At 39.8% G+C, this 12,238-nt stretch overlaps 1 protein-coding gene across 5 annotated transcripts in view; it reads left to right on the top strand.

The window, feature by feature from the left end:
• PIKFYVE (phosphoinositide kinase, FYVE-type zinc finger containing) overlaps positions 1-12,238 on the top strand; it is a 108,870-nt gene that overhangs the window by 80,259 nt on the left and 16,373 nt on the right. For 4 of the 5 annotated variants that reach the window (XM_087919653.1, XM_026707762.2, XM_087919654.1 and 1 more), the window contains 5 exons: positions 1,388-1,508; positions 2,792-2,887; positions 4,618-4,701; positions 6,129-6,220; positions 7,929-8,093. In XM_087919653.1, the coding sequence (XP_087775779.1) occupies positions 1,388-1,508; positions 2,792-2,887; positions 4,618-4,701; positions 6,129-6,220; positions 7,929-8,093 (558 nt within the window). The remainder of the gene's footprint in view (positions 1-1,387; positions 1,509-2,791; positions 2,888-4,617; positions 4,702-6,128; positions 6,221-7,928; positions 8,094-12,238) is intronic. The other variant, XM_087919652.1, reaches the window with a different exon arrangement.

Raw genomic sequence — 12,238 nt, 5'->3', positions numbered from 1 at the left:
TCAAGTTTTACCTGTACATGGACCTTGAAGGCTATAATAATACAGTGTGGATCACGCACTATTACAGCAAAAGGTTTCTTTTTGAACTATGTGATAACCTGGGGTGTGGCACAAAGGCAACACAGTCAGATAATCAGTAGGAGTCCCTTTATTAGCTCCAACTTTGCCCCCAATGTCCTGGTTACCTTCTGGCTAGAGAAAAACACTCCCAGGAACAGCCTTTGGCTTCAGAGGATCAAGTCCAAAATGTGGTCAACAAAAACTGTAACTATAAGTCCAGTCAAGGCAAAATGAGGTTCAGCCGGGCAGGAGCAAAGAATTCCAGATGTGAAGGCACGGCAATAACTCAATGGTTGGGATGACACCAGAAACACAGATAACCCAAGATAAACTCATGTTTGCTCCCAGCAGCTGCTGCACTCAGCATGCATTTCTTTTAAACTCTCATTCCCAGGTGTGTCTAATGAAGGGAATCAGGGCCCTTTCCTCCCCCGTAAGCCATGCAACCCACGTTACTCTCTTCTCCATTCCTCCCTGCATGCCCTAGGATGAAGAGGGGGTGGGTCTGGGTCTTCCTCTGAACTCCCTCTCCCTTGTTCTATTTCCCCCCTGCTCTGCCCAGCTGGACTTTGCCCTTCCCCAGCTTCCTCCACAGCCAATGGAGCCACTCCCACTCCCTGTCAGCTGTTTGTCTTCCTCCTCAGATTCAGACTTATAATTAAAATGAAGAGAATATGAAGAAATCAAGAGCTCTTCAGAACTTTGCTCCCGTGCAGTGTAATTAGTGTTCCTGTCTTATTTTTTCTATGACAACTACCACCACTATTCTGTGATGTGGGCTGGCTGAGAGACAATGACTGGTCCAAATTCACCCACCTAGCTTTTGGGCCTAAAGGAGGATGAGAACTCTGAGCCTCCTGGTTTCCAGTCCAGCATCTTAACTACTACACCAGACTAACTTTCATTATCTTTTCATTTGGGACTAGAAATTTCTGATTACACCAGATGGAGCAGAATTCTCCAACTGGTATCTTCAATTTGTGTTGCCCATTATAGAATTGGTTAACATTTGTAAGGTTCTGAATACAGAAAGAGAGACAGATTTCACAGATTGTCCTTTTGCAATGATCATATTCTAGAAATCTGGCCTTGTTTTTCTCAGAACTACAGAACAACAACTAGTTGTTGTTGTTGTTATTGGATTCTAGATTGATAAAGGTTCATAGCCTTATTGACCATTTTCCAGAAGCAGCAGTATATTTCAAAATTATTGAAGTTATCAATTTGAGACAACAAATTATCTCTGTAGCACCCTAAGAATCAGCATTTTAAAGAAAACTTGGAACTCTAGTAATATTAAAAGTTGTACCTTCCTTTTTTTTTCCAGATGTATTTGATGGGCATTTGCTGGGGTCTATGGATAGTCAGGTGAAAGAAAAATCCACCATGAAAGCTATTCTAGCAAATCTGTTACCTGGAAATAGCTACAATCCAATTCCATCCCCCTTGTAAGTAAAATCAATTTTAGAAGGAAGATAATTTCTGTACAAGGTTTTTTTTGTGTGATTGTTTTGTTCATATTGCTCCTTGGTTGCAAAGCCTGTTGTCATGTGAAAAGACAGTAATATTTAATTCATTGGCTTGTATAAGGTGTAATATATTTCTGTGGAGTAATAGTTAATGTAGAATTAATTATTTATTAGTCCCACGGGGACCTTAATATTAGTTTAAGAAGAAAAACTGGTGTTAACTGGCTGTGTTGTGGTGTGTGTGAGTGTGTGATTTTCTTTTTTGGATTTTTATCCTAGTTTGGAATTGTCCTTTCAGTGAAACATTAGCATCAGGAAGTAAAAAAAAGAACAATTTTATCCTAATCCAAATATTATAGCTAATGTCATAGCTAAATTAAAAGTTATTTCATGTGTTAATTGTAGTTGGAATTTTATTGGTCTGACTAATAGTGAACTTTTAAGTATGTATGTTAAGAGGAAGTTTAAAAAAATGTATTAAAACTTTTTTGATCTTAGAAATATTTTTAAAGAAAAGTATGGTGTTTTAAAATGGATGGAAAAATAGTATTTTCCCTTTAAGGTTAAAGAATAAAGAATGAATACAGTGAATTTTGTTGTTATAAATGGTGATGGTTTATGAAGATTATTAAGTGCAAACAAAAATATATTATTTCCACAGCGAGGAAGAAAAAGCAGAAATGGTTAAATTTGAAGAGGGGAATATATTTAATTATGTTTTTTGTTTGGAAATCACTTTTGGATTTTGTGGATATGATGAAAAAAAAATGAAACTTTGACTTTGGTTTTGCCAATTAGATAGATTTGTTGTTATAGAAATGGCCAGTATATATGTGTAAATATAAAAAAATTGAGACTGTAATGTTACCTTCTACTGTGCTAAAAAGAGTCTAAAGTCAACGCTCCCTCCCTTGTATCTCATATTTTCTTCCCCCCTTTTTTTCTCCTTCCCCTAATTTCCTATTTCTATTTTCCTTTATATTTTATACTTGGATAAAACAAAACAAAAAATCATAAAGGCCACCCCAATTGGCTTTATTGCTGTATTCACTTGGAAGGAGCTCTGTATTTCTTCTTCTTCCAATAATTTACTTTTAAGAATATAGTGAAAGAGGCCAATGAGGTTCTTCTGCTTAATTTTCTGGTTTTTTGGGGGAGGAATTCTTTTACATTCAATGTTTTCTTGCATCTGAGAAATCTGTGACATAGACTTGCTTGTTGTAAACAAACAATATGCTGTGATTTTTGTGTTCTTAATGTAGTGAGCCTGACAAGCATTACTTAATGTATGAGCACGAACGGGTTCCTATTGCTGTCTGTGAAAAGGAACCAAGCTCCATCATCGCCTTTGCTCTCAGGTAAGTTGGTTTCCTGTTTTGATCCAAGAAATCTTTTTCAACCCAGTGGTTGCCTGCTGGGGATTATGGGAGTAGAAGCTCAATAGATTTCTTTTTCTATATTCAAAAAAACAAATTCTTTACTTGCTTTGGAGTTTTTAAAGCACAGAGCTAAATAATTTGATTCATCCTTGTTTAATTGACTGCTGCTTTTACCCTGTCCAACCTCCTTTGAAAGCTTTACCAAGAGCACCCTTCTAGACTCCACCAAAGTATTTCTGACTGGGGGGGGGGCAATTTGGCCACTGAAGTTCACACAGCTCTTTCCTTTGCCATTTCATCAAGGCTGGTCATCTTTCATTCAACCTTAACTATTTTCTTAGAGCTGACTGGTTTTGTACATGTTAATATAATATGCTTTATGGAAATCTTAGTTAAGTTTGGTTTTAGGGAATAAAGGATAAAGCATTTGACTGTCCTCAGTGAGGCAAGGACTTACTATGTTCATTAGCATACAGATATTGTATGTTCCAATTGAACATTTTATTTCATTTCTATTGGACCTTGAGATAGTTTGTCTGAAGAACAAGGCATAATAAATAAATAAAAACCTTACATAGCCTGGAAATAGGATCTGCTGCTTCTTGGATCTATTTGTTGTTATCCTTCAGTGCTTTATAACACGAGCTCTACTAACTTTCTTAGTGCCCCAGATGATCTGTTTCCTTTTGGTGGGTCAGTTTAAGTGCTGCATAGTATAGCTGCCAGATTAGATTAATATTATTTGATTGGGTCATTTCCTTAAATAATATTTCATTTGTTAAAAGGCTGATAAAATTGGAAATGGAGAATTTATTCATGCACATTTCTTAATAAACTCCATGCCTTGAGTTGGCTTGACTTTTGTTAAGCCTCTCTTAATTATTATACTAGGAGAAATATGGCAACCATTTCTCCAGAGAAAGACCCTGTGTGTCTGCAGTTTTTAAATCATATATTTAAATTGGGCTTCAAATGTTCTTTTAGAAATAGGTGGATATGAACATTTCGTATTGATCATGTACATCTTTATATTTGAACACGTATCTTCTAAAGTTTTCATAAGCCATTTCTGTTTATCTACATGAAAGTAGGCAGGGCAAAATGTTCTTGTCTCATCTGCACATCAGCACTGATCCTAGACTGATGTTACAGTCTAGTATACCCACAATTCCTGACGACTTTGGAAATTAAGCATTTTTCTGAAGCTGTCACAGAGGCGGTTTTCTACAATTGGGAACTCAGGCTTTGTCACAGCTCCTTGAATTCTGCTGTATTCTACTGAAGGCAAGGTGCTTTTGCACCATCCTCTAGATCTTTTGGAATGATCAGACAGGTCGCTTTGTTATCTCTGGTCTACAATCATTGGGAAGACTAAAGTACTTATTCTCCCTGCCCTCCCCTCAAATTGACCAACTTGATGCCCTTTCTGTCATCCTCTTTCAGCCGATCCAGAGAAGAGAAGACACTAATAGGTGTAAGCAGAATAATTGCTTGAGTATTTACATTATAAAAACATGGCTGTGTCAAAATTCCCTCTGCATGTTCTCCGATGCCGGAGTATTACCTCCTGAAGTTGTACTAAGTCTAATTCAACCAAGAAACAAGTTTATTTTCCCAATAATACTTTAACTATTTGTTTGCATGGTGCCCACTCATACTTTAAACTATAGAATCAAGCCATTTGAATAAAACCTCTTGTTTATTTTCAGTTGCAAGGAATACAAAAATGCCTTAGATGAATTATCAAAATTATGTTTGAAGAGCAGTGTTGACGAAGGATTTCAGTCAAACAGGTAACAAACTCATTTCTCTCTTTTAGTTGTACGCTCAATTAGGACTCAATAAGAATAATTCAGATCCTCCTGTAGCTTTGATAATTGCCGGCAGAGGGTCTTTTTGGTTGTTCTTTCAAATCAACAACAGTGTGTTCTACTTGATCCATTGAGTTTCTTTTGGCAACATATACCTGAAATATGCAGACTTTGAAGAGCACTTTTATGGATTTCAAGAGCACTCTAAATTGCAGAACATCCAGCCATCCTTTGAATTTGGCTGGAAATTCTGGGAGCAGAATTCCAGCATATCTGGAAAGGCATGAGGTTAAAAAAGGCTGATCTAGATTCTTACTAACATTTTCTCTTGATATTGTATTATATAAAATTGTGCTATTTGCATAATCCAGCATTCTGTTTATATGTTCAATATAGCTTTAGCTTCTGGGATTTTCCAGGAGATTTACTGTATGAAGCTTTGGATTGTTACACATACCAGTGCGTTCAACCTATAATCACTCGCTCAACTTGCTAACAGCCCTGGTCAATAGCCACGCTCAAATCACTTTCTACCAAACATTAAGACATAACCAGTTTTTTGGAACACATAGAGATCCAGTGAACGTTAACTAACAGCAATGTTTATGTACATTTTATGTATAATGTACATTTGCTCTTTCCCACCCATCCACAGATATACTCACACTTAATCTACGTTCTCAACTAGGCTTCCAGGTATTAGAGGACAGAAACTGCCATGTTTGAGTCTAAAGATGACTCAAAGAGTGGGTGGGCTTCAGGATCTCTTTCATCCCCCAAAGTCCTTGCTTTATTGATCCATAAGACAGGTACCTTCTCTTGCCATACTGATTTACAGGTCCAGTAGCCGCTGATAAGATTTGGGCAGGGATTTCATGTGCTAAGGCCCACCTTCCTTTGATAGGCCTTAGCATATGGTCTGGTTTTTGTGACATGCTTTCCTTTGTTTTCCTTAACAAGTTGATTCCTTAAACAAGCTTCCTGACTTTTGCTCACTCTGCTTGTTTGTCACTTTCATCTTTTAGGTATGACAGGTTCAGACTAGTGTCACTATAGCAAATTCCTGGAAGCCTGTCTGTGGATTTGTTGACAGCTCTTTATTAACCAAATGAAACCTGAATTTCAGAAGCAGCATTCTAATAGCATTCATTCTCAAAGGCAACCTCTTTGGGAGCAAATTTTCTCTTTTTGTGGGTTTTAGAAGGCATATATTGGAAAAAGTATACTAGCTTTTAGAGAATCATATTCTAATCCAGCAGAGTTGTTTTTATGTCCACTAAATTAAATATGACCCATATATATGTAGGATGGTACTTCCGTAAAATTTAGGCTTCTGTATTTGATTCAATCACATTTGCATCAGGTGGTTTTAAGTAAATTGTAGCCAAAAAACTATTTTTGATTTCCAGTGTGGCTGAGAGCAGAGTGAAGACCAACAGCCCAGTTCGACTACCTGAAACGAATGTGGGGCAGGCAAGCCAAACAACTGAAGCTGAACAGCGTAAGAAATTTCAGATCCATTTATCTGTCTTACTGCAGGACTCCAAAAACAACTTGTTCAAATTAGATCCTAAAAACTTCAGTATATCGTTGCTCAGATTTATCTAAAGTTCTGTTCTAACCCCATAACAAATCTAATGGAAATATTGTTTCAATAAATTTAATAAGATCATTTAATAAAATCAATGAGACCTATTCATTCATTAATCTCAGAGTTTGTGCTAAAACTACAATTCATCACATAGAAATGAGGCCTTTGAATTGAACTTGGCATCTTTCTTTTTTTTTTGCAAAAATATCTTTGCTGTTGCCTTCTTTTAGGTGGTTTTCCAACTTCCTGGTCTAATCTACACTGTTGGTTGTCTGATGATCTTCTATATAAGTATTCATCAGATCCAGTTTTGCTTAGCTTTTTTAGATCAGTCAAGGTTGACTAAATACTGCCCCCTGCTATAATTAATCCACTTTTGCTTTAAATATATGCTACTAGTATTTTAATGCATTCTTAGAAAAACTGTTATCTACTGGCTCAGTTCAGGAATCAAAATTAAAGGATCTCCTGCAGATCCTTCCCTATCCTATCCTCCCCTCGAACCCATCCAGTCAAGGAAACCAACCGTCTTTCTTGATAATTAGTTTCATATCTCAAACTGCTTTTATTGCTAGGAAGTTTTCCTGATGTTCATTTGGAGTCTGTCTTCCTATAACTTCCCACAAATATATGTTAGACAATAATGTATAGAAAGAATTTCAATGTACTATGTGCTATCTCATAGGAATAGTCAGAAATTTGTATCTTAACAAAATCATTATTAAGGAACAACAGTAGACCAATTCAAACAGATAATTTTCCAGTTTCTGCATGAAGTCCTGCAACAAGGGACTACCCTTCCACATAAATGATTTTGTTATTCTTACTATTAGTAAATTTTGGCTGTATATGAAGCCCTTTGATCCAATATTACCCTTCTTCTCAATGATGGCCTGTAAGTATTCAAAGGGTGCAATCATATCATTCCTTTGTTGCCATTTTGCCAAGCAAAATCAGAGTTGGTGTTTTCCTCTTTCTTTTATGGGACTTGCTTTTCATATTTCTGCCTATCTGGGAGAAGCCTGCATTAGGGAGAATTTCTTCCCTAAATGGAGAGTATTTATTTGTTTACAGTAGCAAATCAAGTGTAAGTTTAAGTAGTCCAGTTCAAAGGCAGGATCTATGGATCAAATCCACTGCTCAATGGTGATAAAGATCTGTGCAGTCCTAATGCAGTTTAATGAGTCAAAGTTTGAACAATATATGTATGCTTCCTTTTTATTTCTCTTTTTGAATGAATACATTTGAGTCATATCTGATCATTTAATCTGCACTGTACCAGGAACAAGCCAGGCTCCTCGCCTATCAGAAGGATGGTTTCTTGATTCAAATAAGATGGAAACCAGGATAATGAGATATTTTGTGATTAAACCAGAGGTTACATGTTGTTTATTAATGTGAGATAATAGATGATCTTTTGTCACTGGTGTTTGGTAAAATTTAATCCTGAACTTTTAAAAAATAGTGTTCTTGCCTAACACTTCCATAGAATTTCTCCAAGCTGCTATGAAATGACACGGAGCAACTGTTAATCACTTGGCTGGAATCACTTGGCTTGATGGCAGAGTAGATAATGAATGAGCCTCCCCAAAATGTTTTCTTGTGTTCATGTCTTTAGCAAAGAAGCCATATGGAGTTCTGTCCTTCTTCCGTGGCACAGGAGGGAAAAGTCCAGATCTGTCGTCTCAGAAAAAGGAGACCTTGCGTGGAGCTGACAGTGCCTACTATCAGGTTGGGCAGACAGGAAAAGAGGGGGCAGAAAACCAAGGAGCAGAAAACCAAGGTACAAAATATAGAAATGTCATTCTTGCTTTCCTCTTCCCCGCCCAGTATTCCTAGATTAATGAAATGCACAAAAGTTTCCATCTTCTGAAAAATGATATGAATAGTAGCAAAAGTTAATTGGCGGGGGAGGAAGAGGAAAATACATGGTTGGGATAAACAGGACCACATTGACGTCCAAAAGCAAAAGCTTCAGATCTTTTTCAAGACAAGTGGCAATCTTTTTCAATTTGGATTGCCTTTCTGATTTTTTCCTGTCCATTTCAGTCTGAATTATTGATTTGCATTGTTTGTCACTGAAAACAAGAAGGGAGGGAGAAGAAAAATTGCTCTCCTTTTCAGAAGGAAAATAATTTAGCAAACTGGCAGAAGATCTGGCACCTCTAGTGAAGCTGTGTCAGATCCAAATGAGAAAGAAAGAGAAATTGAAGTTGCTTTAAAAACTCTTCAGTTCTTGCCCCTTAAAAACTATTTCCTATGATTTACAAATGTTCAGAATGACTGAATTTATGTGGGCAAAAAGTACATCATTTGAATCAGAAATGTCAGGATTTGACTCATATTTTATGCTTTAAAACACAAAAAGGTGGAGTTGAAAAATTAGGCAGATTAATTCACATAAAATGAGAATAATTTTAGATTCTAGTATTTTTTTTGCTTCATGTTAGTTTCATTTAATAACAGAAGGCCTACAAAATTGATTATAATTTGCTAGGGCTTTGTGTTTTATTTATTAATTGCTACATTTAATAAATGTCTTTTGGGATTGGAGGAAATAAAGTTAATGAATGGTAGGTTATAGCACTGATCCAGTTTCCTTCATGTTGTTAATATTGGCCAACCTAGCAACTCCTGAAAAATGTAATAGTTCAGAAATTGTTACAGTGGTGGGATTCAGGCAGGACGGCCCAGTTTGTGCAAACTGGTAGTAAAAATTCTAGCTGGCCCCTCCCCTCCCACCCAGCTCAGTCACTCCTCATCTTGTTCTTGCTCCCAGGGGACTGCAGGGAGACCTACTAGGCTGCATGACTGTGAGCCGGGAGGTGGCAATGGAACAGCAGCCCCATCAGCTGCGAGACTAATCAGTCATTTCAGTCAGAGCTTACAACTTCGGGAGATCTTTTTCACCCTCAGAAGTTGGAAGTCTGATTGAACTTTTTTAAAACTGGTAGTCACATGGTCTTCTTTTGTTGCCCTGCACACAGGAGCTGAAAAGCAGGTTAGTGAGGGAATGGTGGTTGCTCTGGAATGGGGTGGAAGTGAGGATTTTGTATTGTGATTGGTTATAAGTACCGTATATACTCGAGTATAAGCCAAGTTTTTCAGCACATTTTTTGTGCTGAAAAAAAACCCCTCGGCTTATACTCGAGTCAGATTCCCTCTGAAAAAAAAAAATGGTGTGGAGCTCCGGAGCTGGGCAGCCGCTTCCCTGCTTCCGTGTTTCCTTTGCAACTTGTAAGCATGGGGGTAATCGGAAGCAGAAAAGTTCTTGCATGAGGATGTATTGTTTTTCTTTATTTAACTGTTTTTTTTGGGGGAAGTCCCACCGTCATGTGAGAATGCTCAGACATGAAATCTATCCGCCTGAAAATAAGTGTGTGTGTGTGGGGGGGATTTTAACAGAGGGAAGACATAGGGAGAAGGCAAAAGTGACAGAAGATCCTTCAGGGGAAACCGAGGGGGAGACTCACCCTTGGTCCAGATGAGCCCCCTTCCCCGCCCCTAAGGAAGCAGAGGCAGCCAGCAAGGGCAGGCAAGCCCCGCTTCGCGGACTCTGTCCGTCCTCGCTCCCACCCACCCACCCAAAGCCACGAAGTCCCCCAATCGCGCAGCCCAGAATTGCCCTCCCCTCAGGGGGCAGCAACGACGCCCGGTGTTTCCTGAAACAAGAAGCTCCGCCGTGCAATGAAAGCGCCCTGGCTCTAGGCTCAGAAAACAACGCGAGCCGAGGTGGCTTCGTTTCCTCAGCCCTAGCTGCTTTCAGTCCGCTCGGGAGGAAGAGGGGGAGGAGGAGGTCGTGGCAGCGGCTTGCGATCTCAGAAAACAACGTGAGCCGAGGTGGCTTCATTTCCTCAGCACAACATCCTCAACAACATCCACAACAACGTGAACCGCTGCCACCACCTCCTCCTCCCCTCCTCCTCCCGAGCGGACTGAAAGCAACTAGGGCTGAGGAAGCGAAGCCACCTCGGCCCATGTTGTTTTCTGTGATCTCAGAAAACAACCTGAGCCGCTGCCACCACCTCCTCCTCCCCCTCCTCCTCCCGAGCGGACTGAAAGCAGCTAGGGCTGAGGAAACGAAGCCACCTCGGCTCGCGTTGTTTTCTGAGATCGCAGAAAACAACCCGAGCCGCTGCCACCACCTCCTCCTCCCCTCCTCCTCCCGAGCGGACTGAAAGCAACTAGGGCTGAGGAAACGAAGCCACCTCGGCCCGTGTTGTTTTCTGTGATCTCAGAAAACAACCCGAGCCGCTGCCACCACCTCCTCCTCCCCCTCCTCCTCCCGAGCGGACTGAAAGCAGCTAGGGCTGAGGAAATGAAGCCACCTCGGCTCGCGTTGTTTTCTGAGATCGCAGAAAACAACGCAAGCCGCTGCCACCACCTCCTCCTCCCCTCCTCCTCCCGAGCGGACTGAAAGCAGCTAGGGCTGAGGAAAGCAAGCCACCTCGGCTCGCGTTGTTTTCTGAGCCTAGAGCCAGGGCGCTTTCATTGCACGGCGGAGCTTCTTGTTTCAGGAAACACCGGGCGTCGTTGCTGCCCCCTGAAGGGAGGGCGATTCTGGGCTGCGCGATTGGGGGACTTCGTGGCTTTGGGTAGGTGGGTGGGAGCGAGGACGGATGGAGTCTGTGAAGCGGGGCTTGCCTGCCCTTGCTGGCTGCCTCTGCTTCCTTAGGGGCGTGGAAGGGGGCTCATCTGGACCAAGGGTGAGTCTCCCCCTCAGTTTCCCCTGAAGGATCTTCCGTCGCTTTTGCCTTCTTATGTCTTCCCTCTGTTAAAATCCCCCCCCCCACTTATTTTCAGGCAGATAGATTTCGTGTCTGAGCATTCTCACATGACGGTGGGACTTCCCCCCCCCCCAAAAAAAAACAGTTAAATAAAGAAAAAACAATACATCCTCATGCAAGAACTTTTCTGCTTCCGATTACTCCCATGCTTACAAGTTGCAAAGGAAACACGGAAGCAGGGAAGCGGCTGCCCAGCTCCGGAGCTCCACACCATTTTTTTTTTCAGAGGGAATCTGACTCGAGTATAAGCCGAGGTTTTTTTCAGCACAAAAATGTGCTGAAAAACTCGGCTTATACTGAGTCAATAAGTTTTCCCAGTTTTTTGTGGCAAAATTAGGAGCCTCGGCTTATATTCGGGTCGACTTATACTCGAGTATATACGGTAAGTAAGAACCAGTAAAAGAGGAATGGAAAAATCCCTCTCTGTAGATTAGCATTTTTCAGTCTAGGCAAGTTTAAGATGGGTGACCTACATGCTGCCTTGGGAATTCTGAGAATTGAAGTCCATGCACCTTAAAATAGCCAAAGTGGAGAAGCATGGGTCTACACTGCAGTTTAGGATTTTCAATTCCTGTTTTATTTAGAGTTTGGTGCAATTAAATAAATCAGTTGTGGTTTCCTTAACAAATGGGTATTAAAGAGATATGAACGAGTTTTTGTGAGAAACTGAAATTAAAAGTTGATCTGGGCTTTGATGATTAGATATGGGAGTATGAAAATAATGTACACAAATGTTAATCTTAGAATAAGAGTTTGATATGTACTAAAGAAAATTGGAAGTCATTCTTTTTCAGTTTTCCTTTTTCTGACATTTTCACTCTTTCTTTCCTGAGCCTTTTCTTTTTTTCAAATCTGGTTTTTATTTGTTTATCCCTTAGCTTTGTATTTTTTTTTTTTGATGTATGAAGGATCAAATACTCAGCCATTATAATTCTATATTCCTTATTTACAGAAATCTTATCAAAATTAAGACTGAAGTCCACTGGGAGCCATCTCATATAACACAGGCTCTGAGTCCCTCTAACCAAAAAGTATTTATCGATAGAAGAGAATATTTGTAGCTAAGGGTTGAATTGTGGGGTCCTTGGTGCTCTCTGAGCTTGATGGTTTTCTTGCAGATGTTTCATTACCAAACTAGGTA

This window comes from Pseudonaja textilis, chromosome 1 (genome assembly GCF_049901715.1).
Source record: "Pseudonaja textilis isolate UNSWEBS1 chromosome 1, rPseTex1.2, whole genome shotgun sequence".
NCBI classification, from domain to species: Eukaryota; Metazoa; Chordata; class Lepidosauria; order Squamata; family Elapidae; genus Pseudonaja; species Pseudonaja textilis.
This window is presented reverse-complemented; position numbering and strand designations above follow the sequence as displayed.